General features: G+C 39.2%; 4 protein-coding genes across 8 annotated transcripts in view; 1 reads left to right on the forward strand and 3 right to left on the reverse strand.

The window, feature by feature from the left end:
• mvk (mevalonate kinase) overlaps positions 1-3250 on the reverse strand; it is a 99709-nt gene extending 96459 nt beyond the window's left edge. For 4 of the 5 annotated variants that reach the window (XR_005635860.1, XR_005635859.1, XR_005635858.1 and 1 more), the window contains exon 1: positions 3109-3250. The gene's annotated coding sequence lies outside the window, so the exon portion shown is untranslated. The remainder of the gene's footprint in view (positions 1-3108) is intronic. The other variant, XM_039771800.1, reaches the window with a different exon arrangement.
• A 199-nt stretch (positions 3251-3449) lies between these two features.
• On the forward strand, positions 3450-13864 carry mmab (metabolism of cobalamin associated B). The gene is made up of 9 exons (XM_039771823.1): positions 3450-3721; positions 5649-5716; positions 6719-6812; positions 7007-7064; positions 7683-7755; positions 8683-8780; positions 9114-9178; positions 11338-11397; positions 11810-13864. Exons 1-9 carry the CDS (start codon positions 3609-3611, stop codon positions 11898-11900), a joined length of 720 nt encoding a protein of 239 aa, XP_039627757.1. The 5' UTR covers positions 3450-3608; the 3' UTR covers positions 11901-13864.
• A 447-nt stretch (positions 13865-14311) lies between these two features.
• aldh3b2 (aldehyde dehydrogenase 3 family, member B2) lies at positions 14312-23212 on the reverse strand. The gene is made up of 10 exons (XM_039771816.1): positions 22435-23212; positions 19475-19670; positions 17229-17339; positions 16810-16930; positions 16568-16653; positions 16287-16362; positions 15798-16187; positions 15442-15608; positions 15145-15244; positions 14312-14704 (listed from the first exon to the last, which is right to left on the reverse strand). The coding sequence occupies exons 1-10, from the start codon at positions 22488-22490 to the stop codon at positions 14505-14507; spliced, it is 1503 nt and encodes a 500-aa protein (XP_039627750.1). The 5' UTR covers positions 22491-23212; the 3' UTR covers positions 14312-14504.
• Positions 23213-23240: 28 nt separating this feature from the next.
• ube3b (ubiquitin protein ligase E3B) overlaps positions 23241-27243 on the reverse strand; it is a 39731-nt gene continuing 35728 nt past the window's right edge. The window contains exon 28 of the mRNA XM_039771808.1: positions 23241-24303. Within this exon, the coding sequence (XP_039627742.1) occupies positions 24295-24303 (9 nt within the window). The 3' untranslated portion in view covers positions 23241-24294. The remainder of the gene's footprint in view (positions 24304-27243) is intronic.

Raw genomic sequence — 27243 nt, forward strand, 5'->3', positions numbered from 1 at the left:
AGGTGTTGTAAATCAATCAGGAGGACAGGGTTAGTCAAGCTAGCCAACGGTGGGCAAAGAGTAAAGAATCATTTGACAGCACACTGATTCATTGCAGAATATTTATTTCTTTTAAAAATTCATCACTTGTGTGTCAAGATATGCCAATCAGAAACATACAGTCTGACAGGTTTCAGTGGAAGACATAATGTTCCTGAATTGCACATTATTTCATGGTCTTCATTTTTTGCTATTTGTTTTCAAGTTGCTGCTACAGAATATCCAATAAATCACAGCTAAATAGATTTTGTGATACAGTGTCTAAACCAATTAAGAATACAACTAAAAGAAATAAAAATGTTTAAAATAAGTATCTATCTGCCCATTCTCAAATCTGTTTTTTAGTTCTGGGTTGCATGGGACTCATATTTATCATGGCAGCACCGAGCACAAGAAGGAAACAAACCGGGATGAATGCTATTCCTCCACAGGACTCACTCATGCCAGGCTAATTCAGAGATGTTAGTTGACCTAAATAGACCTTTTGATTGTAGGAAAGATAAATTTCAAATTAACATGGAAAAAATGCAAAATGCATATGTATGTATCTCAGGTCACAAACAACTCTGGACTCAAATGATCTGAAGTTGGGATTGGCACTACATTGTATCATTTAATATAAACATATAAAAACTTTATTTATAAGATGAGATTTTGAACACCCAAAATTATTTCTTCTTGTCATTAATGAACAAGGACGAGTTTTTAAAAAAAAAAAGGATGATTGTCTGATTCTGGGAATCTTTCAAAACACAAGCCTAAACACCAACAGAGATGGCATATCTAAACTACTTAAATCAAATTTAAGTGAGAAATATCTGGAATTTTTTTTTTTTTTTTATATAAATACACACTTGGAATGTGGTTCTGCACATTTCAGTTTTACAATGATGAGTGGCCGGGGGCGCAGTGGTTAACACTACTGCCTCACTCATTCAGGACTAGGGTTCGAGTTCCATGCAGTTTTCCTTTGTTAATAACTTACCCAATTAGGTTAAATGGAGCTTTAAAAACTGGTCCTGTTGGACTGGGAATATGTATATCACTGGAGTGTGAATATGTATATGATTGGGTGCTGTAATGGACTGTGGCACTCTGTTCAGGGTTTGATCAAGCCTTGTGCCTGATGCTACCACGATAGGTTCTGGCCTACATATCACTCACCCTGAACTGTTTTGAGCAGATCTGAGAATTATATACTCGTATTTCTTCCTAAGCAGGATGCCTGTTCCTCATAAATTCTTTGATATTAGTCCTTATGGGACTTACTAAAGGTCAAACTTTACAAATCATGTTAGAAATGTCTATGCACTGTGTCTACTGTCAAATATATTTGTTACTCAATTTTAAATGAAACAGAAGTACTGTATTACACTAAACAGAACTAATCAAAGCAACTAAAGCCAGTATGGAGGGGAATTGAAGAACATTATTTCTACATTGCATTGCATTGTAGAAGAGGCTGAAACCAATAGCAGGATGGCCTCTCAGAAGTCTCAAATCAGCAGTGGTTCCATAATCAAGCTGGAGCAAACTAACCTGTGCCCTTTCATTGCTGATTTCAGACCTTTCAGGAATAAGTACAGTAATTTAACCAAAACTGTGACTTTGTATGGTAAATCCAGTTAGTGAAAGATTCTATAACCATAACTCGTCATTAAAGTGGCTTTTCCACACTGAAAAAAGGCTCTCCTCCCATAAGATGTGGAGACATTTCAACTATTTGACAGATCACTTACACACACTCTAGACATTTCCTAAAGTTTGAATCCATTTCATATACACAAAAATAAAGGCAAGAAATATGGTGGCATAACGATTAGTATCACTGCATCACATGCATAAGTAAACTGGATACAAATCAGTCTTGGTCGTCTTTTTTTTCCCATATATAGGTTTTTCTACAACAACATCCTAAAGATGGGAGTGCTAGGATAATGGGTAACTCCAAGCTGAGCTTATGAGCGAGTGTGCCAGTTTCTTGGTTGGTTGCTGCCTGATAGCTGAACAGTCTATTACTCCCAGTCTATTAACTGGAATAAGTGAATCAGAAAACGTAATGGAAAAATACATGCAAAAAAGAAATGCTCAAACAAAAAGGCATTCAACTAATCGATTAAAATAATGTGTGAAAGTCTAGTTATTTAAAAAAAAAAACACACAAATGTCCTATACATTTAAAGAATACATAACCATCTTGCCATTCTTATCATAAATACTTAAGGATTTCAAAAAGTCTCATCTGAATTATGTCAATCGGATCTAGGAGGAACAAGAGACCCGATGACAAAAATTAGTTAAACGTTTCAAGTACAAAACAATTTTAATATTTTCCAAATTTTCTTACAAAATATTCAGCAACTGCTCAAAGCCAGAATTCTGAGAATGTTCAAAACACCATCAAAAACCACATATAAACATTCGCACTAGTTTTTGTAAAAGATGAAAGAAAGAGTTAATATGTCGCTAGAACACTAAGTGTACAAGCTACCTGCCACCCCGAATGTTTTTGGTAAAGAAAAGCTCAATATTAGATAAACACAAACCACTTCCCAGCTAGGACAGGCATATCTAACAAAAATACAGTAAAAGGGCTACATTAGATAGCTTACTTCAACTGTCTGTAAATTGGACACAATAACATTATCAACATATGATACACAGTGTATTTTAGATGGAAGTACTCTCTAAGCAGAAGTAAATGCAAATATAGGCAATGACACAAGTTTGGTAAAAAGGTCAGAAACCAGAACACAACTGCTTAAAAATGAGATCCCACCATGACGTATATTTATCCTGCGCCCGAGATAATGTTTCACATTAAAACCGAAATTGCTCAGAGGCCCAGATTAACTAGACTCCCCTATGAGTTCGTTTAAAAATCGCATGAGCCGAGTATTCGTTAATCTAACGGTATTAACTGTATTACGGAAGCAAATGTTTAAAACAAGTAATCCTTTATAGTAGCGTCATCCCCGCCGGCACTCACCACATGCTATGCTTTTAGATAGTTTGCTGCAAGAACCAAATGTAATGAAAACAAACATATTATATTCATCAAACACGAACCTTGCACTGAATCCTCCAAAACCACGAACTTCACTGAATGACTCAATTCAACAAGCTTTTCTAAAAACAACAAAACATTTCCAATCGACTTTTTGACTGGCTAACGCTGCACTACGATTTAACCAATCATATTTTGACTTTGCTGTCAGTAACATTACAACACCGCCCTAGTCACGCAAGGAAAGGTAAAGGTTTAGACAAGTGGTCCGAATAGAAGTCTATCACTGTGGTGTGGTTATTTACTTTGGCCAACTGCTATTAGGTTTCCGCCCATTTTATTATTTTATCCAATGGCTTGACTGTATTTACTGTGGCGCCATTGGCAGTGCGATGGTCTGATGGACAGCCATTTGTACCGTAACGCTGCTGACACTGGCGGTACTATGGTAGACGATTAGGGTCAAATCTCAGTCGGTAAAAGTGTGTTTTGCTTATTTTATTGGCGTTCGAGATACGTAGTGTGCTTGCGAATACAAACATAGTTAAATGACTAGAGTTAAATGACTAGTTTACTATTAAGACGATTTCTCCAGTTCACTCTTCTTCCAGTTGTCTCGAAACAAAAATGCACTAGCATTTGTTTTTGTCGACGGTTTTGTGAGAACACAGAAGGGTAAGCTTGTATGTCTACTGTATTCAGATAATGTTTTAACGAATTATTTTGTATTGATTCACTTTGTCTGCACCTATGATGTAATCGTTCGGATTTCGCAAATGAGTCATTTCTAAAGAGAGAAAGCTTGAACTGCATTGTTTTTATTCAATAATTAAACACGATTGTGTATGGCACCTTTTACAGCAACCAAAATATCAAAAATATTCAGTATGCCTATAATACGGCGGGTTATGAGTGAGATGTTGGCTTTGAACCTGTAATGATCATGTATTTCAAAGTCTATCACCACCAGCCGTTTTCTGTAGAACACCCTCAATTTGAACCAATGCTTAGTGTGCTGACAGTTCATATTAAAGGGATTCTCGTAAACCTGCTTCATTTTCGAATTTTGTTGGCAGAATTGCACAATCTGGGTTTAGGGCCTTTCTGAATTTTGAATGCTCTCTCTATGTGTAGATGGGCCTTATTCCGCCTTTCCAAAGAAATGCTTTTTAGGTTGTTTGGCGACAGAATTGGACCAGCACACATTGGTGTGTACGGTGATGGATTGAAATCCTGTCCATAGTTGATTCCTTCTTGCCCTTTTCCTCATTATTAATGATTACATGGCCCTGAACTAGAATAAGTTTATTTGCTTAGTGGTCGAATGGTGTTGCTATGCAATTGTCATAATGTCTGTCACAACATGAACTTAATACGTGAATCCGTTGTGCTGTTCCTTGGGACAACAGCAGGAGCAGGTATTCTTAGTGAGTCATTTAGATTTGCTAGCAGGTCAGTCACTTTGTCGGGGTCACTAACTTGAGGTGTTCTCCACATCTGCAGGCTCAGTCTCAGCCATGGGGCCTCACATGCTATTTATAAGAGTAATAGCCAGAATGTCATGTCCATCCACGCTGTGCTGTACATATCATGGCTCCTAGTAGTAACCTGCAAGACAATCTTGAATCATTTAGGAAAAGGCCTCACATTCCACCTGCCAGTAGATCGTTTTATATCTTACAACACCTATAGTAGTGAGGTTATCTCTAATAGTGTTATAAAGCAGGAAACCAAATTATCATAGTGGGTGAGAAATTTAGCATTACTTTATAGATAAAAAATGAATATTGGGAGGCTCAATGCAATTTTAGTCAAATCCACATTGAACATCATTTAAAATGTACATTCACAGCGTTGACCTCTAGTGGACAATTCCCATTAGTCTACTGTCCAACTGTCTGAAGCTAGTATGATGCAAGGCAGATACTGGCCTTGATGGAACACAACTGGGTGCTCACATCAGTACTCATTGTGGAACAGTGTCAGTCTTTTGAAAAATTAAATGTTCTTTAAAATGAGCTTTTTTTTCTATGCTTCCTGTAGTAACTTTGTAAATCGTTTTTATAAATGACACAGTGAAATGAGAGTCCCATAATAGTAAAAAATTAGCCATCTTTTGAAGGAGACTGCATTTAAACTGACTAACTGTGTTACAGAACAAGTAACCCCTACAGATCAGTAAGGTTGTCGGGCTGCATGTATTATGAGAAGAACTTTATATAATGACCGACATATATAGAGCGCCAGACTGTCACATTGCACACTCACTCATACAGGACTAATGTAAGGTTGCCACCTAATTTGACAAGCATGGCTTTTGGGATGTAGGACGAAACTGACACAGACATGGGGTGAGTGTGCAAACTCCAGAGATGGTGTCATGGCATGGCATTTAAATATGATTATTTTAATTTGATTGAATTACTTTTTTGTATATTATTATAGTGACTATTGTTAATTCATAGTATTTCACTTTCAGCTATTAATGCTAATTAGTTTGGTTATAAGCTTTTTCCTTAGCAACATTTGCTGATTGAAAAAAAAACACAAACCTGCTTTGTAGCTAACAGTTTTTTTTTTCTTTTTTTCTACTAATGTATAGGTGTTCCACATCTAGAAATGAAGCATTGCATAAATCCCCCAGGATTTATACAAGAACGGGAGATAAAGGTTTGGTTGTATTTCGTACAAAAATGCATTTCACCTGTGTATCCTAAATCACAAAATGAAAAATATAATGTTATGCACAGAACAGTTCTGAGAACAGAAGCTCTTATTAAAGATGTAAACCATTGATCATATATTATATCTGATATGGCAAATCTAAATTTGTCTGCGACATGCAGGAGGAAGGGCCAGGATTTGACATAAAGAGTGTGAATCCATACATCTGTCTTGTCTTCTGTCATTGGAACAGGCTGGCAGTGGTAGGGTAATTGTATGGGGTTTCCTTGGCACACATTAGTTCTCATAACACTAACTAAGCGTCATCTGAATGCTATCGCTTGTGCTAACCATGTGCATTATTTTATGGCTACAGTCCACCCTTTTTCAGATGGATAATTTACAAAATCACAGAGCACATGTTATCTCAAAGTGGTCCTACAAACATGACAGTGACTTCAGTTTGCTCAAATAGCTTGTGTGTTCCCCCGGCCTCAATCCAATAGAGCAGCTTTCGGATGAGATGGAATGTTGGAGTTCATGGTTTAAAAAAGCATCACATTTATGCGATGCTGCTGTGTTCACATGGATCAAGATTTCTGCTGAGTTGTTCCAACTCCTTTTTAAACTCATGCCTCAAAGAAATTATTATCAAGTGCCTTAATTTTGTAAACAATATGCACAGAAACGGTAGCATTGCTTTGACACTTGGTGCCACCAGTTTACGAAACCAAGCAGAAGTTTGCATACACAGGTTGGTGCTGCCGTGAAAATGTGCATGGCTTTACAGTAAGTTTACTTTTTATATCTCTAAAGTGTGCATGAATACTGACGTAAACAACATTTTTCTGCATGTTAACCGTGTATACATTAGGCCCCTGTTGACTTGGCTGGTAACATACGCCGTTTTCTTTCTGTATATTATGTGTATGAAGTTGTCAATTTCTGTAAAATGTGTTATTATATTTTCCCATTTCAACATAATATCTCTTCTCTTTATCTTACAAGGGTGGTCCAACACTTTTACAGGAGAAAGAAGACCAAAAGACGATTATGTGTTTGAGGCTTTGGGGACAACAGATGAGTTGACATCAGCCATTGGGTATGTAGTAGAGTTGGTTTTAACAAATATCACAAGAATGCTTGAATTTAATACATATAATTGGATCTAATAATTTAATACTAAGATTAGCTAATGTAACAAAAATTGTCATTTAATGATCAGCCACAGGATTAAATAGAGGAGTCTGTGAAAGAAAGATTTTGCTAAAACTAGTAAACATACATGTCTTCCAGATTGGCCAAGGAATTCTGCATTGACCAAGGACATGCGTTTGTGGAAGAACTGGACCGGGTAAGCATAGAAAAAAATTATCATTGATTTGTTTGATTATTCTCACTCCTGAAATGTTCGTTTTTGTGTTCTCCAGTATTCTTTTGGACTGACATACATAGAAAAGGACATTTAATAGCAACGATTGTCTTTTGGACTGACATACATAGAAAAGGACATTTAATAGCAACGATTGGACATCCTTTTCTGTACCTGCTGAATGGCATTAAAAGTGGCAGGAATACTAGACTTAGCAGAGACAGAGACAGACACAGACGCAGGGCTGGAACTTGACCAGCAGAGGCCATACAGTCTCAAAAAAGTTCACCAACTAGCTTGCATCCACAGTGAAGCCATTCAATGTCCGCACTATAGTGTCATGTCTTTGGGTGGGTGGAAGGAAAATTCGATTTCCCTGAAAGCAAGTAAAAAAATAAAAACACTGGACAGCACTCCAGAGGTAACATTGGGGCCACATGTTGTGATGCATGCTACACACCATGTTGCCCTCAACTGTAATCTATAATCCTCAAACTTTTAAGGAATTCTATATATTTATGTAAAATACATGAATGATGTTTTGTGCAAGTTACAGATATTCATTTGCAATTGTATTTCATGATGTCTGATTATTTGTAGATCCAGAGTGTCCTGCAGGATGTTGGATCCAATATTGCCACTCCTGTATCATCAGCCAGAGATGGCCATCTAAGTAAAGCCTGAATACTTTTTATTTAATAGTATTTATAATCTTTTACTTTTTGCATCTTATTTTCCATCTGTTAGAATACTCAACAAAAAAGGACAAAGTCAATGAGTTTTTTGTCCTTAATGATTTAATTTTAATAAATATAGTGTGCAAATGTGTTCATTTTTGTATAATCTTTAAGGGCATTGTATAAAGCAGAGAAGGAATAATATTAGTTAACTGAGGATAAGCAGTGTAAGTATACTGATAGTGCTTTTTATTATAAAATATACAGTTGCTGCAGTCTTTAAATTTAAAATATTTGTTCCATAGTACAAAAAAGTCTTTGTCCTAATAGTTGAGTTTTTAATTTAGTTTTTGAATTGCAATGGGACAGGTGTGTGCTGTGAGTCTCAGATAAACTTCTGTTGCAAGAGAGGACCTCTTGTTTTTACCAGCATGATCAGCTACTGGCTGAGTTTCCCTTCAGCAAAATAGCAGAAAATATGTGCTGGAAATTAATCCAGCATCTTAAATTTTGATCCCTGCCACTGTTGAATGTCATAAAGAAGAATAATGAGGAGGTGTTGTCCTGAGTAAATTCCAGAGCAGAGATAAATAGTGCCATGACATCTGGGAGCTCATTCAGAATCACTCAGGTACAGGCGAGTGAAGCTGATATAGAAAGAGAGCCAGTGCTGTATAATGTAACATCTTACCATAGCAGTAGAATTTAATAGGCATTCTTGTTCTCCTGAGCAAGGGGAAATTTTATTTAGTGAACCTGAATAAAAAAAAAAAGTGCATTTGACTCTGAGACCATGAGTTCACAACCAACCTGTCAGTGCAATGGCATGAAATGGAGAGGGATGAGACCCTGAGCAATTCCTCATCGGGGACTGGCTATACTGACATTTCTGATAGGCTTTGACCATTGAAAATTTTTTGTAGAGAGAACACGTTTCAATGAGAAGCCAGTCCTGGAGTTAGAGCAATGGATTGATAATTATACTGTGCAGCTGCCAGCTCTGACTAACTTCATTTTGCCTGTAAGTATCCTCATTGTATCTCCTCTGACATTAAAGGTACCAGGGACAGTGTAAGGTAGCTTGTGTTTTGGCTCTGAACAGATAGGTGTCAACTTGATCCTTACACTTACTTGTGCAGTTGGGATACATCGATAGGACTTTATTGAAAATCTGCCCCCAATTGGGAGTCTCAAATGAGTACATTTCAGAAAATAAGCAAGATGGCGATTACATTTTCACTAACCTAAACATGGATGAATGAATTGGATAGCTCATATTGGTATGATTGTGACACACACATAAATGTACAATAGTTTTTTTTTATTGCTGCATATTTTTTTTTCTCCTTTCAAGTCCGGAGGAAAAAGCAGCTGTGCCCTACATCTTGCCAGAGCAATATGTCGACGAGCAGAGCGCAGGTGAGTGCGGGCTTTACATACCGAGTTAAAGTGGTTGAGGTGGATGAAAGTCTTTTCTCTAGTGAATTTCTGTAATAATATTTCTGCATCCACATGATGTAATTGGCTAGTTTGGAAGGAGCTCCACCAACTCTGATCTGGAGGAGAAGGTCAGTTGCTTTGTCTTAGCTATTTGCATTTCCAGTCCAGTTTTAGTTGATAATGACTTAAAGTTGGTGCAATTGCTGTTTGTACTCAGCTGATATAAGCCTAAGAATTGAACAGCTTTGCTTTCAACAACAGCAGTCATCTTTTGGATCTAAAATTTTTTATATTACAATTGACACATTGACCCTTCCCGGTATACCTGTTAACTGGGTTTATGTGTAATCTCTTTATATATTCAGGTGATTTTACATCAGTCTGTAATTTTCCTCCCAGACATCATTCTGTTATCAAATACATTTTTTTCCCATTTTGTCCAGGTTACTGGTAAAACAAAACACATTGTATTTATATTGGGCCAACAACATACCAGCTTCGGTGCACTGTGGCAAAGAGTATACAGGAGTCCATGAGTCAATCAGAGGGGAAGACACAGGACACGCTGGAGGGACTATGTCTCTCGGTTGGTTTGGGAATGCCTTGGGATTCCCTCGGAAGAACTAGTAGAAGTGGCCGGGGAGAGGGAATTCTGGGCATCTCTGCTCAAGCTGCTGCCTCCGCGACCCAATCTCGGATAAGTGGAAGAGGATGGATAGATTCCATCACTTGTCTTTTTGTTGGAAAATGTCACATAATAGTCTCCTGTTAATGCAAAAATTGGGTGAAGGCGGTGGCTGTGTTGTTACACAACATTCTCAACCTTCTCAACTTAGAGCTGGCGAGGGGGAAGGCTGGAGTTGCTAGGGATGTTACACGACATGACTAGAGTTACTGGTGTGCACTGTGACTCTATATGACTCCTTAAAGTTAAGTACGGGTTTCAATTGAAAATCGCTGGAAAACGTCATGTAGTGTGTCAGGGATTTAGGAAAATACATATGCCTATCTATCTTTAACTGTCATGTATTACTACTAAGCTGTTTGGTTTTCTGTTTGTCTGAATGTGGCTTGTTGTATCTTGCATTCAATAGTCTGATCACAAAATGTTCAGTTTCATATTGGTATTCCTTCTTCCTTTATCAGGTGTGTAACTCCACTCAGCACTAACGGCTGTACTGTATATATAATCTTTCGCAAGTGGTATGACAGTGATTCTAAAAAGAAGAAAGAAAATGTAACACTAAAGAAAGAATATGCTTAACTTCTATTTAATACAGTATCAGCTGAACACTGTCAATAGTACAATATTTGAAGAAGAGCTATTGATGAAATTGTGTTGCAATCAGGGGTTCCTGCACTTGGCTCTAGTCACTCTGTGTGTGTGTGTGTGTGTGTGAGAGAGAGAGAGAGTGTGGAAGGCATATTGTCCTAGGTATGGGCAGAACCAATGTCTTCCATTTGTCCGTAGGTGAGCCCTAAGGTTCTGTGCAGTTATCAGAGTTTTATGCTTTTCTCAGGTTTCAAAATAAGAACAGGCATTCGCCAAACATCGAATTTCATTCACAGCAACATTCAAAATAGCAGAGAGTGGCCCCGGCCATATATTAATTATGACCAAACAGGGCACATCAGCACTTTTAAATTGCCTGCCCAAATGTGTTCCACTTATTTCTTCCCATGTCCCTTTCAGGTTCTCTCTGTCAGCTTAATTTCGTGGTTTTAGATGTATTTATTTATGGCTTTGATTTATCCATTTCTAATAAAATAATGTATTTGGAATAAACTTCACAGTGGCACGCTTCAAACCTTTGCCAACACCCAATCACAAAACCTGTCTTGGTTCTCCATTTCTTCTTATGTAAGGTCTTCAATAAACCCTAACCCTTCATCATTCATCATATCATACCCCTCATAAGCCACATGCAGGCACCCCCTTTGTAGAGTGTAGTTGTCATTTAGTGTTACTTGTAGATGCTGGTGGTACAGCACAGGATAACAGGACAAGGATGGGTGGGTTTATTTCCTATATTGGTTACTTTTTGAGTCAGCTAATGAAAATTTAATTACTAAAACATTTACAACAGTTGGTTCCTGTTAATCCATAACTGTTTTTTTTCTCTTCTTTGCTATTCCAGTGTGGTTCCTATTGTCCGTATGGGAGAAGCTGATCCCAGTGTTGCCAAGTATCTTAACAGGTTGGTATCCAATAAACAACAAAAGCAGATCTGAAGTCATGCTGTGTGTACGCGCACGTCTCGCTGTTTCTATCACCATCAATGACCGCTGAAGCTGGTTTACTTGCCATGGCCGACAGCTTGCCAACAACACAAAATGTACGTTTGCATTTATTCAGCTGACGCGTTTCTCTATAAACCAAGTTTCTTGTACAGTAAAATTATTTACATTTTCTTAAATTAGACCACTTGGGGTCACTCTGCATGTTATTTATGGATAACAAATTTATATACAATATATATAATCTTTTTTTTCATTCAGTGCTTTACAGCCATTAGACCACACTCCCCCATGAATAGCCAACACCTTCAGTCCCTTGTAATATACTACTGCTTCTGGGATAATCTACTGTATTTTCTGTCTGCTTCTCAGGCTCAGCGACTACCTGTTCACTTTGGCCAGATTTGCTGCCATGAAGGAGCAAAAGTCAGAGCGAGTATACAGAAGAACTGATGAGGAGTAATATGTGTTGAAAGAAAGGTTTTTTTTTTTTGTTTTTTTTTTGTCTGAAATGTCCTTTTTGTTCTGCATTTACTGTGTATGTATATAATATATGACAATATGGAGGATGCTTACATTTTTCTTAAGCACCCCAGCTTATTGGTGCTGTTTTAGCTAAACAAAACAAGGAAAAGAGGTCATCAAGAAATGATCAATAGGATACAAAGAGACCTTTTACTGCAGGGTAAACTCTTACAAATATACACTTAAACAAGCACATTATTTATTTAGTAGTTCTACTGTCACATGTACAGGGTGGTCAAGATCGTCTGGATGACTTTGATTTATGCAGGGACGATTCTTCATGTCGTCACTTCACACACTTCTCGATGGTCCGGGATTTTTCATGTGGTTTGCTATGTAATAGCGTAATGAAAATTGCATAATTAGAGCTGGACCATTCTATACAGAGGAAGTGAAAGTCTTGTTTGCATGTCCAAATAACTTACCACATGTTGTCAAGCTCTGGCACAATGATAAATAAGAATGTAGTAAAATGGAGAACATTATTTAGTAGAAACTTCCAGTCACCCAAGCTTGTGTTGTCCTTATCCATGGTCAGTTCTGTTTCTGCTTACTTAACTTCGGGCCCTCTACCCTCATAGGTTTAAACATCAATGTATTTATTAGCTGCTTTACACACAGAGACTAACATACATGTCTTTTCTACCAAGGATGTGCCAATGTTTTAGATGGAGTGAATACCACCCTGCCACCTTTGGGCTTTAGGTCCTCTTTGTTTGTAGATAGCTTTATCCCTTGCACATTTCCACAACCACGCAGAAGACAGACCTCCTCGTTATGTGGACTGTAGGGGGACTCAAGTTTTAAAGTCATACGTTATCTCATTAATTCAAAAAATGTCTAGTTATTGCACAATAAATTCATGCTAAAGAAGTTTGGTACTAAATTTGATATGTGCTCTTTCAAAAGGAGAGAAGCATGAGAGAAATCCCTTTAACCTGAGCAAGAGTTTAAAAAAAAAAAAAAACAGTGTCACTACAAATAGCCCCTGCTTCTCCATCACAGCCCAGAACAATATAAGAACAGTGCTGCTACAGGTGGTCAGTCTCATACTCATCTTTGTTTTGTCAATAAAATTCCTGCACTTGAGGCAGTTTCCTTATCTCTAACTGCCAGGGAACAAAACACCTTTTCTGGGAGAGGACGATGACCCCCGACTTGGAGGTGCAAACTATCATCCAGCATTCAGTACATTATCTACAAACCATTCCTGGGCACACTGAAGACTGTGGTCAGATGGAACTAGGCATCTATGAATGCTCGTGACTAAATTAAAAGGACAAGGTGCAGTTACTTAATGCTTTTAAAATGTTGAATAAGGTGACTGTATTAAATTAACAAACACATCCCAAAATACAAGCTTAGGAAATAATGGACTTCATAATGCATTCCATAGTTACAGGAAGGTGCACTTACTTTCCCAGAGTCTGCAGCAATCTTTATTCCCCCCGCCGAAGACCAGTTTATTTTTGGAGGTTATTCTCAGTTCCTCCACTGGCATAGCCAGCCTTCATCAAGTGTGCAAAATGCAGCATGATATTTACAAGGAGTGTGTGAAGAATATGAAATTTGTTGTGAAGTCTCAGTTTAGAATTAAAATACTTGAAACATTTACAAGCAACAGTAATAGAATATACAATTACAGGATAACATTGATACACTTTATTAAAAATGGTGTTAGAGCAAAAATAAAAAAACTGGCCAACTGTCAACCAGGAGATCCACTGCTACAACATTTCTAATCTTTTGTATAGTTTAATTAGAGCACTTTAGAAAAAATAAAATTGATTGGCAGATGAACAGGTGGGTCCTGGGCATAAGTGTAACTCAGATAATCCCATTTTTATGAGGTAAGTGGCCATAGACTTGTACATCCTTCATTTCCCAGAAAAAAAAAAAAAACCCTATACACAAGCTTTACTTTAATCGATGAAATGTATATAAATATATATACACATTATCTGCATACTGATTTATAAGTAAAACTATTTTGACTATTACACAATAATTCAATACAGATACAAACTATTTTTTGGTATGTATAGATATAGAGAAGATGAATAAATAAAGGCCAGTACAGACATTGTGTATATATGCTCTTACTACAGCTGTTCATGTGTAGCCATTTTTTATACTTCTATAAAAGACTTGACTTTTATAGGATTTACACTGAAATCATCATCAACTTAAAAAAAATTCTCACCATTCTTACTGAACAGAACAGACAGCCCAGTGCAACATCAGTTTCACTCTACCGAAGAAGTTGGTGGCTTTAGAAATACCGAGATCATTTGTGCAACACTGTGAATCCTCTCCATGCCCCTTAGACATGCAAAAACACCTCAAATGTTTTTTTTTTTTTTTTAAATCCCAGTAACAGAAACAGTTTTTCTTCTTCTTTCTTCATTATTAGCTGGTTGTCCTCAGAAAGGTGGTTGGCAGGTATGGGACATTATACACAAGGGTAACCGAGGTCCGATTAAGAATGCTTGCAATTTATATCTAAGTGCCACATTACAAGCAGGCTAAAGTGCTGTCACCCTCAAAGCAAGTTGCACCAGCCAGCACCTTTGCGTGATAATGAGGTGGCCCACATCATGAGAGACAGTCGCTGATCCTCATAGGGTGGAAAGCGCAAATAAGTAACACATTCAACATGTGTAGTTCGTAGCACACATGACTTGCGGTGTGAGAAGGTGTCAAAACTGTAACGTCCATGGTACAGGCCCATACCACTAGCTCCTGCAGTCAAAATTTAAAAAGGAAAGGCGTTTAGAGGAAAGTCTTTATTGGTAACTGTGTGCACCCTTCACCACTACAGTATTTCTATTAAACACATTATCTGTTTGGGGCATAAAACCTTTTCATACAACATGGTGCCCTCGGCGGGCAAGTGTGTAAAATGACATGCTCTCAATGACTGTTTCAAACAGTTATTTGTGCTCTTTGATGTGTTGCTCTGCTGGACCGCTGTAGTACATGTACCTACTGTTGCATCATTGTGTCTCATGGTTGTTGTCTCATCATTTGGTCTGTGCAGTACCTTATGGTGGCTGCACTGTGAAAAGACATATAAAAATGAGAGACTGATTGGTGCTGGACTTCAGCATATCTGAGTTAGACTAAGTAGGTTTGAGAATGTGATGATTAATAAAGACAAAGCTCACACCCACTACACTTACCAACTCCAGCCACTGGTAACGTCACCAGGCTACTTTGAATGGCACTGTCATTAGCACAGAAGCTGCCACTGGATGTACAGGTCAAAAATTTTGAAATAACCTGTAGATTAAAAATATAAATACATAAAACTTCAGACACATGATGGGCTTGTCCTGTTACCTTCAGATGAAAACCACAGGAGTGAAGATGATCACTCATAGGCACCAGGACTGCCACTGTGGGCACTTACTCCAACAACACAATCCCCTCCCCCAAAAAAGTTAATAATCTGCATCGTTTTATTCTGTCACCTTTACCTTGGGGTTGCTCGAGTACACATACAAGCACAAAGGCTTGTCTTTCCTTCTAACAAAATCGATTGCTTCGTCTGCATTATACACTGTCAGGATGGGCAGGATTGGCCCGAGGATCTCATGCTTCATGATGGCGTCAGACTCCTGCACATCCAACAGGACTGTGGGAGCTTTCAGGTGAGAAAAAGGGCTGTGCATAAGCTTAAAAATGAAGAGAAAACAAAAAGAAAAGGGAAAAAACCACTTGCACTGCAGAAAGCAGCAGCCACAGGGTTGCATAAAAATGAAAAATAAAAATGAGAAAACTCAAGTATTACAAACACATATACCATCCCATAACTGTCAACTGCTTTTCTTACCAATGAACTTATCGCTCTCATCCACCTCGCCTCCAATGACTACTTTCCCACTGGATAGCATCAGCTCTCGAACTCGAAGGAAATGTTCCATGTTGACCAAACGCCCAAAACTGGCTGACTGGGCAGGCTCAGCTCCATAGAATTCCAAGACACAAGAAGTCAAGGCCTGGACCAGCTTGTCTCGAATCTCGGCATGGCAGAGGATGTAATCCGGTGCAACGTTATTCTGACCTGCATTGTGAAAACGAGCCCAGGCAATGCGGTGTGCAGCAACAGGCAAGTCACACATCTGGTCCACATAGCATGGATTCTTCCCCCCTACAACCAGGGTGACTGGAGACAAGTGATGGGAAGCTGCCTGCATCACCTGCTGAGCCTTGGTGAATGTGCCTAGAAATCAACATACAGTAATCAGAATTTAACTGTAAAAATGACAAAAGTTTGTCTCCTGATACTTTGGGGTTAATAAGAGGGTGGAGGGGGGCTTACCTGTATAGAAGATGTGGTCGAATCGGAGCTCTAGAAGATCAGCAAGCATGACATCACAGACCACCTGGTAGCACTCCTGTCAAAAGAGAAGATGGACGTTATGACGACCCCTATTCTTCACTATCAAGAGTAGGGAGGCAAGGTGCATGAAAAGTAAAGGCCATGGCCACCCCCTCAGAAAAAATTAAAGTAGAATTTATGGGACACACATTTAAGGTTACCTGGCCACTGGATCCACACTTGGCAAGGTAATAAAAACAAACGTTAAAATTCTGTCTCACCTTGTCCAGGTACAAGGGGAAGAGCTTCTGTAGCAACTCAGCCGTGTGGGAACTATTCTCAGATGGTTTTAGGAGAACAGCATTACCTAAAACACACAAAAGAAGAAGTTAATACATAAGCCAAAGAACAATTCTGCTAAAAAAAATGAAATTCCAATCTATTGTTCATTACAAGGCCCTAACACCAGCCAAAAAGCCTTGCAGAAGCCAAAGGACTCCCAACCAAATCCCTAAACACCTACCAGCTGCTATAGCGCCCACCAAAGGTACAAGACACTGCTGAACAGGCGCACTCCAATCGCCAACAATCAGAACCACTCCCATGGGCTCATTGACCAGGAAGCATTGATCCAAAGTGGTGGCCTGCAAGAAAACAAAACAGAAAAAAAAAGACAAAAAACACAAGATGACTTAGCCAAGATTGGACTTTAGACTTTAGTACAAAGTTGAGGTGCTGAAAATTTTAAAACCATGAAATGATTCTATCCATCAGTGTTGGTGCTAATGAATTCTGAGATTTCCAGCACCACCCACCACATTCTGCCCTAGAGGGCCACCATTATTATTTCTTTATGTCTGCTCTGTATATTCCTCCCACTTCAGTTACCCTGACTGAAGGCTGCTGCTGCTGCAATCACCCCCTCCTCCACTCAGGTCATACCAGATTGCGCTCCACATGTTCAGGCTGCATCCATTTCTTCAGGTTGTTGATGGCAAACAAGGCCTCATTCTTGACCAGGATCAACTCTGAGAGCAATGACTCAAACCGGGGCTGCCGAAAGAAATGAGAACGCAACGTTATATTCACAGGTGGGCAGCACTGAACTCCTCGGCATCAGTTACAAATAAGGTATAGATGTGTGTGTGTGTATATATATATATATATATATATATACACACACATACACACACACACATACATATACACACACACATATATATATATACATACATACATATACACACACACATATATACATACATATACACACACACACACACACACACACACACACAGTGGTGTGAAAAACTATTTGCCCCCTTCCGGATTTCTTATTCTTTTGCATGTTTGTCACACAAAATGTTTCTGATCATCAAACACATTTAACCATTAGTCAAATATAACACAAGTAAACACAAATTGCAGTTTTTAAATGATGGTTTTTATTATTTAGGGAGGAAAAAAATCCAAACCTACATGGTCCTGTGTGAAAAAGTAATTGCCCCCTGAACCCAATAACTGGTTGGGCCACCCTTAGCAGCAATAACTGCAATCAAGCGTTTGCGATAACTTGCAATGAGTCCTTTACAGCACTCTGGAGGAATTTTGGCCCACTCATCATTGCAGAATTGTTGTAATTAAGCTTTATTTGAGGGTTTTCTAGCATGAACAGCCTTTTTAAAAATGCGGTGTTCCTATTACACCAGATGTAACGGGACATTTGCCTTCCAAAAAGTCCAACTTTTGTCTCATCAGTCCACAAGGTATTTTCCCAGAAGTCTTGGCAATCATCGAGATGTTTCTTAGCAAAATTGAGACGACCCCCAATGTTCTTTTTGCTTAACGGTGGTTTGCGTCTTGGAAATCTGCCATGCAGGCCGTTTTTGCTCAGTCTCTTTCTTATGGTGGAGTCGTGAACACTGACCTTAATTGAGGCAAGTGAGGCCTGCAGTTCTTTAGACGTTGTTCTGGGGTCTTTTGTGAACTCTCGGATGAGTCATCTCTGCGCTCTTGGGGTAATTTCGGTCGGCCGGCCACTCCTGGAAAGGTTCACCACTGTTCCATGTTTTTGCCATTTGTGGATAATCGCTCTTACTGTGGTTCGCTGGAGTCCCAAAGCTTTAGAAATGGCTTTATAACCTTTACCAGACTGATAGATCTCAATTACTTCTGTTCTCATTCGTTCCTGAATTTCTTTGGATCTTGGCATGATGTCTAGCTTTTGAGGTGCTTTTGGTCTACTTCTCTGTGTCAGGCAGCTCCTATTTAAGTGATTTCTTGATTGAAACAGGTGTGGCAGTAAACAGGCCTGGGGGTGGCTACGGAAATTGAACTCAGGTGTGATACACCACAGTTAGGTGATTTTTTAACAAGGGGGCAATTACTTTTTCACACAGGGCCATGTAGGTTTGGATTTTTTTTTCTCCCTAAACAATAAAAACCATCATTTAAAAACTCCATTTTGTGTTTACTTGTGTTATATTTGACTAAAGGTTAAATGTGTTTGATGATCAGAAACATTGTGTGACAAACATGTAAAAGAATAAGAAATCAGAAAGAGGGCAAATAGTTTTTCACACCACTGTGTGTGTGTGTGTGTGTGTGTGTGTGTGTATAAAAAAGCCACAGTTTGTGCCTGTCTGTCATGTAATTATTAGAGAATCACAGGGACCAGAACCTTGGTGTTAATTGAAAGCTTATGATGCGATACACCCTGGTGAAGCAAAAATGTGTGGCTATGTTCCACGTCCACATAGTTGTCAGGGTTTGTGCATTTTCTACTGCAAACTAATTGAAAAGGTGACGAGAAAGAGAAAAAAAAAAGAATGGCATCATCTGCTGACAGTCAAGAAAAATCAGAGGCCAATGACTCATAATAGGAAGAAGAAAAAAGCAGAGCCATCTGCTGAATGTCAAGTGCAAGATACAGAATTTAAGAATGAGTAAGATCAAGAAATGCATGTGACAGGAGGTCTTCATGTCTAAAGCATAGCCCCTGCAAGGTCATCTATCAATAATCCCACAAGACACCCTATGTACATGTTCAGTGTAAGTGAAATGGAAGTGGAATGAAGATTGCTCTGCGATTCCCCCAGAAATGCCTCACAAGGGTCTGCTGTCCTAACATATTGCCTTTTCTTGCCTTCACCCTGAATATTGCACCCTTTTAAACTCCACGCACTCACTTTGTGTAGATCTCCATTTAAAGTCTCAACAAAGTCGTCCTCGTTCTCAACCACCATACGCACGATGCCATCCAACTGGCCCAAGCGGAAGGACTCTTCAGCAGTCTTTTTAGACTCAAAAGCCTCTCTGGATTTCTTCAGCATCTCGGCACAAACAGAAGCGGGTGTCCTACTGGCCTGGCCGTTGGACTTTAGCCTGTGGGGCAAAAGACAGGATGTGGGGGTTTATGGTCCCTTAAGGTAAGTAGTATTCTCTCATCGTTTGCTTTTAAAATGTATTCAGTCTGTCATTTTTAGAAATTGTTTTGTCCAACTACAGTCAGCAACAAATTTGGCCGGGACACCGTGCATGTTCTGTAGTGAAACAAACCACAAAACGTATACATTCTACAAATTGATCTCTGAATCGTAAGCAACTAAACGCTGTTACTCAGCTCACGGATGCCAGTTTATTGGATAAACGTTGCGAGTTCAAGTGCCAACCCCTTTAATGATGCTAACAAGGCTATAGCACCCAATCACAAACATCCTCTGTTTATTATCTTCATTTGTTGACAGCCATATTACTACTTTTATTAAATGACAAGCTTTTACATTCTGTTCACCATAAAATATGCTATAAAAATTAATTGAGGCAATAACAATAAATAAATAAATCACCTGTCCCTGCTGGGTCCAATACAGGAAACTGTCAGGGTCATATGCATACATCCCATGCACACTCAGTTTACAGTCCCCCAAGTAAAACACCAAATATCTACAAATGGACACAGAAAAAAAACTCAAGCACAAGACTGTTGGGGACTGGAACTGAAACCAGGTCATTAGCCACTGTACCACCCTAAGCTGATCAGATCTCCATCCAGCAAGGGGAAGTGCATGTTCCACATATTCTGTCAATTCCCACAGGTGACTGATGCTAGTCACAGGTGGCATTTATTGGAGTGCGGACAGAATTCAGGGAATGTGGAATATCAAATCAGACGAGGCTGCTGGCTCAGGCATGTCGCCTTCAAGGGTTCAGCATTACCTCCCTCACCTCATCGGTCCGACAGCTCTCAGCACACCAGCGCAGCTGCCACTCTCTTTGAAACATATAGCTGACTAAACATTTAAAGACGGTGTTTTGATGGGCCAGGTCTAAACGTGGGCTTTGAACATTAACACATAGCAAGTCCATTAAAAAAGGGGGCAAAATGGTTTGAATACAGTTCATGAGTACGGAGCATTTCTACACAAGCCAAACTGTTACCAGTATATAAAGAAATCAGGAGCTTATACATCCTTCCCAAATCTGCAATGGCCAAACTCCCAAGGTGCCAGTCTCAGTATGTGATGGACTGGTGCACCATTCCCAGTCCAAACACCTAATTGGGTGCAATGAGACCAACATGTGTGGACATTTGATATTCAGGCAGGCCTAGACGAGCCACAAGGCACAGCATTAACAGAACATGATATCCTAAACCTTTACAACATAAATCTACTGAGCAGTCCACTGTTGGCTACCTGCTCACCGCTTACTACACACACATCAAATGGGCCCCTGCCAGTCCCAGAAGCCATACGAGGAGCCAACTTAAAAGACAACATAAAAACAAGAGAACCAAGACAGGCTTTGGCATTTTACATTAAAGTGGATCTGGCAGTTTATAAACCAGTGCCATTCCTGTCCTTATTTTATACCTCACAAGTGACAGTAACACTGGTACAAACTAGGAAGAACTCTTGTAATGAGACAGCTCACCATTTGGATCGTATTGGGTGCACACAGTTTGATCAGACAGACAGAAAGAAAATGCACTCCATAACAGACAAAGGAATAGAAATTGAATAATGTATGTAAAAGGCACTAGATGAAACAATTAGACTTAGAAAAAGGTGTGACATATTAGATATTATGAATGACACTGTATGGAATTGACAGATAAGGCAATATAACACTACAAATCAAATTGATATTAAAAAACACTCAAAACCTGATATACACATATGAAAGGCACTATATGAAATAATTTTGATAGGCAAGGCAGTATATTAGAAAGTGCACTATATAATATGAAAGGGATTATATGGAAAAACAATACATATAAAATAAAAATAAAAAGCACAGTGAAATATATTTGATAGACAGACGGGAAAGGTACTACAGGATATCAATTAGATAAGGTGCTAAACGATAAATGAGCTTCCAAGCCCAGCTCGCGCAGTCCATTTTCTAGCGCGCAATTCAGGGACAGCCGGGGTGCCACAGACTCGGGCGCCTACCGGGTTACATTGTATTGGATAAAAAGTATACATCGGGCTAACTAATTTATTTGACCCTCTTTATAAAGCTAATAGCACCTGTCAAGTGGACGGTTCTACGAAGACTACTATTTGGGTTTGCAAAAAGACCCAAACTACACATTTAAAGACATCATGTGAAACACTTCAAGAGACATGTGTACTGTATAACGCTCGCTGAACCAATCATTCAGAGACGGTCACTGGTTCTCAGATTTCGGGCAATATAGAGCTGAAAAGGCTGGGCTGTCTACTGATTAAAGACCTACTTTTAAATTTTCCTCGCATCAGACAATACAAGCTCATGGAATTGGAGGTTCTGTCTCTAAGATGGGGTCCCAGCAGGCAGACCGTGGCCGCATACAGGACAAACTGCACTTAGACGGCGGGCATCCAAACAGACGAACCAAAAACAAAAGACGAAGCCCCAGCTTCCCCACCTCGACCCAGTGCAAATCAGCTAAAGACTCTTGTTATTTTACCTCGTTTATTAATGCCTCTGTTAATTTAACTCATTTCGTATCAGTTTGTTTAACCGCATCAGCACATCTAAGGCACAGTACGCACGCCTGTGTGACATTAACAAACGGCGGTAAAGAAAAAAAGGCACGAAAAAGTTTACGAAAGACAAAAGTTTCACAAGCTAAGCGACTTTTCCCGTACGCAGTCCCTACCTTCGCAGGGACCTGAACCACCTCGAGGGAGATGGACTTGGGGGAGACGGCAGCATTATGCCAAACAAAACAAGCCACGACCACCAGCGAAGCTCACATCCACGTCTACTCGCAATACTCAGTCGAACAGGAGGCGCAGCGCCTCAGACGGGTCCTCTCCGCTAGTTAGTCCAGGAGAGCAGGTACTACGGGAGTCTTATTGAATATGCATAGGTTCTCGGCCGCACTGCGATGTAGGCGGAGCACTTTCTATAGAACTAATCATCAACGGGAAGCAGTGTCAGGTAGCCAATGATCTACGTGATTTAATCGTCAATTGCTCTTTGAATGGATATGATTTGCTTCCAGAAAAATAATTAACGGTTCATATTCTTTGAGTCAGTAATCTCCTGTCGCTTTTTCTGTAGGGTACGGAGACCACAGGAAGTTTTAAGGTGGACTTAAAGTGTCACAAAAGTCAAAAAGGTCTTTCGAAGTTTGGAATTATTGTAACTCAGCTGCCGCACCATGAGAAACGGTGGAACAAGATATTAACAGGATCGGAGGTTCAGCAAAACGGGGTGAGGTTGACTGTTGAAGTCGAGGCAGCGCTGGGTGAAGGGCTTTATGCCGGTTCAACTTTAACTGGTACATAGTAAGCATATTCATACATACCGGCATATTAAAAAGTATGTTATCCAATCCATACATTAAGCATTTTATTTTTCCTTTGAGGTCTCTGAAGACAACTGGACTGTGAGTTGAACCCACGTCCCAGCGGTTGTAAAACGCACAGTTACCTACCCTACTACCCAATGGGTATCGCTCCTTTTATTTCATTCAGCTTTTTCCATTACTGGGATGTGGTGAACTGTAGTCAATCACCTAGACCTGAAACCAATCCAGGGTAATGGGCCAGTCCATTAAGGGGCACACAGAATGCCCCAGCAATGGACTGATGACATCCTGCCTAGGGATGAACCCTGCTTTGCTGCAATGGTGAATTCAGTAAATGAATGAATGGTGGACTGAGTGACAGCATAACATACAAGTCATCAGGCTACTCAATGGCCGCTCACAGTGACAACTACATGTTCTTATATATACAGATACTGTATATGCATACTTTTTAGTATATACAGGTATATGTTGAATTCAGTGTATAATTAGAACATTAGAACAACTGTGACAAGGACAGACCATTCAGCCCCACAAGTTCATCTATCCTATTCTCCTAGACTGTCCAAAATAACATTAAGTTGAGTCCATACTACTTGGTCATTTATTCCATGGGTCTATGGTTCCTCGTGTGAGAAAAAACCTAACTTTTGTATAAAATATGCCTTTACGTTTCCAAATGTCTCCCCTGTTCTTGTTGCAGAATTTATTTTAAGTTAACAGCTTGGGACCTCTATACTAATGCCCTTTATAATTTTAAACACTTCAATCATTTCAACTCGTTTTAGTGATGTTTTTTCTGTCTGTCTTATTGGTTTTGTTGGTATTTTAATAATGGCCCTAGTCTAAAGGAAACATGAACATGCAGATTTCATTATACCATGTGCATATGACAACTTGAAATTGAACCAAGAGAAAATGTCAGATTGGCCCTGGTGCTTTCCATTCTTGCAAAGGATGGGGGCAGACTCATGCCACTTGCTTTAATTCCAGCATTTTAAGTAATGGAGTGAGCAGAACATGCACATGATCTTCAAACAGTCAGTTGTCATTTTCTAAGTCTCCACAGTCTGCATTTTACTGTCTGTTGTTTTCCTTATTTATGGCATGGAGAGGATGTCCCTTTGGTTACCAGCCTGGCACCCAAGACACGTGATGGGGACACATGATATCCTATGGTTTCCACTCCCATCTCTTAGCTTTTCATAGGACCTTCAGACAAAGAGAAATGTCAAAAACAACAACAAATTAAATTTTGACCCATTGTGTTAAGTTGTTCAGTTTTCCAAATCCATGTATCAGTCATAGTCATACACAGGATCCCAAAATGACTCTGGGCTTCAATTTCCTAAAATGTCTCTTGGTGAGAGGTGCACATCTGCATTCCCAAAGCACAGCAACTACTTTTAGTGATGGGGCTGGAGACCAGGGTGTAATGTAGATGACTACATAGCTTCTTTGTCTTTATGTTTTACTAGCAGGGCTAAAGAAAGGGGGAGCAGTCAAAGTAACCTCACCTGTCGACCAAGGTGGGCCGCTAAATACCCACATCATTGTTGTCTCCATTCTTCACCTTATTCATACCTGGTTTCATTTTTTAATGTGTGTCATGACACCCCCACCATTGCCAGATGCTTTAAAAGTCATTGGACAATTGAGGATAATGGAATTATAAAGAAAAAAAAAACATAAAGCACACTGACACATTATTTGCAAAGTACATATTTTAAGAAATTAATTGGGTTACAAGTGATAGATGAGAACACTAATAAATTTTCAGCAGTAACTGCTTACTTATATAGTTTGGTTATACACATTAATCACATTTCATACACTAAAACTGCATTATTTTTTGACATCTAGCATTTCACATAGTGCAAATATTTCTTAATTTCCTTTAGGTTTTGTTATCACTAGGTTCGGCATTGTTTAAAAAATAAAGTTCATTAGGAGTTGTAAACAGAGAGAGAGTTGGTTCTGCCACATTTGGTGCTCGGTTGTTCCTGGTTGAGCAAAGAGGGGACAGGACCTAAATGACCACCATTGTGGGTTACATTTAAATTGGACTTTGGGATTACCGTGTACACAGTGTTGACTTTTAAGGAAGGCTGCTCCCAGCAGAAAGGGAGCCCAGTTTCCAGATATGTTCTGTTAGTATTTGTAGAAGTGTCACCACCTGATTTATTCATTACAATGATGAGGTGGTATCAGGCATGCCACAAGTGTTTTGGGCCCTGTGGTCAGTTAACTCCCTGGCATATGGCTTCACTCCAAAATCATCAACTAGGAAAGACAATAGTACTAGACAATGGACTAAATATGGCCTTGAATTACTTAAATGGGCAGAGAAGGAGTAAGAGTGGTGCAAAGTAACACAAGTTTAAAGACAAGCACGCTGCCAGCGTTTGGAAGAGTTATTGCCTTAACTGAGCACAGGCTCGGATTGTCAAGACCAGGGTCCACCAGCCGGCTGCAGTCAGTCTTCGTCACTGCATAGACATACACGCTTTATGTGGCTAGGTTTAATACAGCCATAATATCCTTCTCAGTTCCTTACCTGCTCAATGGAGCAAAACAGGACGCACAACAATAAGCATTAGCTAAAAGTATATGTGATCTGGACTGGTGACCTTTTAACTTTATGACCACTTTTAGCAAATTGAGGCCATTTGTTAATCTCAATTCATTCATAAATCTCAGTTGCACTCAAACTTGCCTCAAGGCTCAAGATGGCTGCAGACCACCATTTTCTCTGAATGCAAACAATCTGTGGTAAGCATGCAATGTTTTGGGAAGTACTGTAGATTAGGTGTAAAAATCAGGAATACAGCTAGCAAGAAGTACTAAGAATTAAAAGCTACTTCCGTGAGCATGACATATGTGCACAATCAGTGTGAAGCAGTGTGAAGAATGGTAGTCACTTTAATGGTAGTGAACTTGAAGTAACAACGGAGAATCACGTTGGAATGATAACAGTGGCAGGACAGAGGGTACCAAAACGAAAAGCAGAGAGGCGAGAAAAATTAAAACTATGGACAAATCAAAACATGTAAATAGAGAAGGCACTTGAAACAATAAGTCACCAAAGAGAATTTAGAATGATATCACGTTAAGCAACAACGTGGATGATCAAAAAGCAGCAATAATGTTGCACCTACAAACTGATGACTGTATCACAGGATAGAACAGGATGAAGGGAGACATACTGAAGGGGACAGTCATGAGTGGCAGCTAGAGAAGGAAAGAAAAAAGGGGGGGGGTAAGTGACAATACCCATTGGGAGAGGAAATAAAAACAGAAAAAAAAATTAAGAATGATAACGATGTGGATGTAGGATTGCAAATATATGACATCCTGCAGAGGCAGCCAAAGTCTTAAAACAAAGCTGCTAGAGTTGAGGATTTTGCAGTCTCACTCCACTGATGGAATCCACTGGAAATGAGATACATTTTTAAGACTATCCCAAATAATCAATATTCACCTCAGAAACAGAGGATTTTTTTTTTTTAACACAATCTTAGTCAAATGATAGTGTTTGTATATCACAGGCTTCAGTGACTCAGTGTCTTAAGTGTTTGATGCCATCTTGAGCTGAGGTGACAATGACCATACCAGTGATGTCACACAAATATGCATATGAAGTCGGGTTAACAAGAATATGATGTTGGATTCTTAAAAAAAGACAGGCATGTGAATGACTGCCTTCATGTGCGTACTGACAAGGAGCCAAAAAAAAAAAACAATCACACTGCTCTGAAACTTACATTCCACACCAAATGCTTGGGGATAACATGCTGCCAGCAATTTGAAATCCATTTACTCTTCTAAGGATTATCATGCACCAACCAAATGTTGAATATACCTGCCAATGTCCCAAACCTGTCTAAACCAAAGATAAATTAAACCCCTTAAACAAAAATAATAATAAATAAAACTAAAGGGAAATGTCTTGAAAAGAGGAAAGTGAGAATTCCTTTGATAAATACGACAATTTAAAATCAGCGTATGAACTGTTAACTCACAACAGAGACAACAGGCCATTCCAATTCAGATATATGTGCTTCAAATTCCAGCAATTCAACAGTATTGGCATATTTTGCATTGGGTACGGAAGCAAGCACCAATCAATTCAGATTTAAAGATATATTCTAG

The sequence above is a fragment of the Polypterus senegalus genome, chromosome 12 (assembly GCF_016835505.1).
Source record: "Polypterus senegalus isolate Bchr_013 chromosome 12, ASM1683550v1, whole genome shotgun sequence".
NCBI lineage: Eukaryota > Metazoa > Chordata > Cladistia > Polypteriformes > Polypteridae > Polypterus > Polypterus senegalus.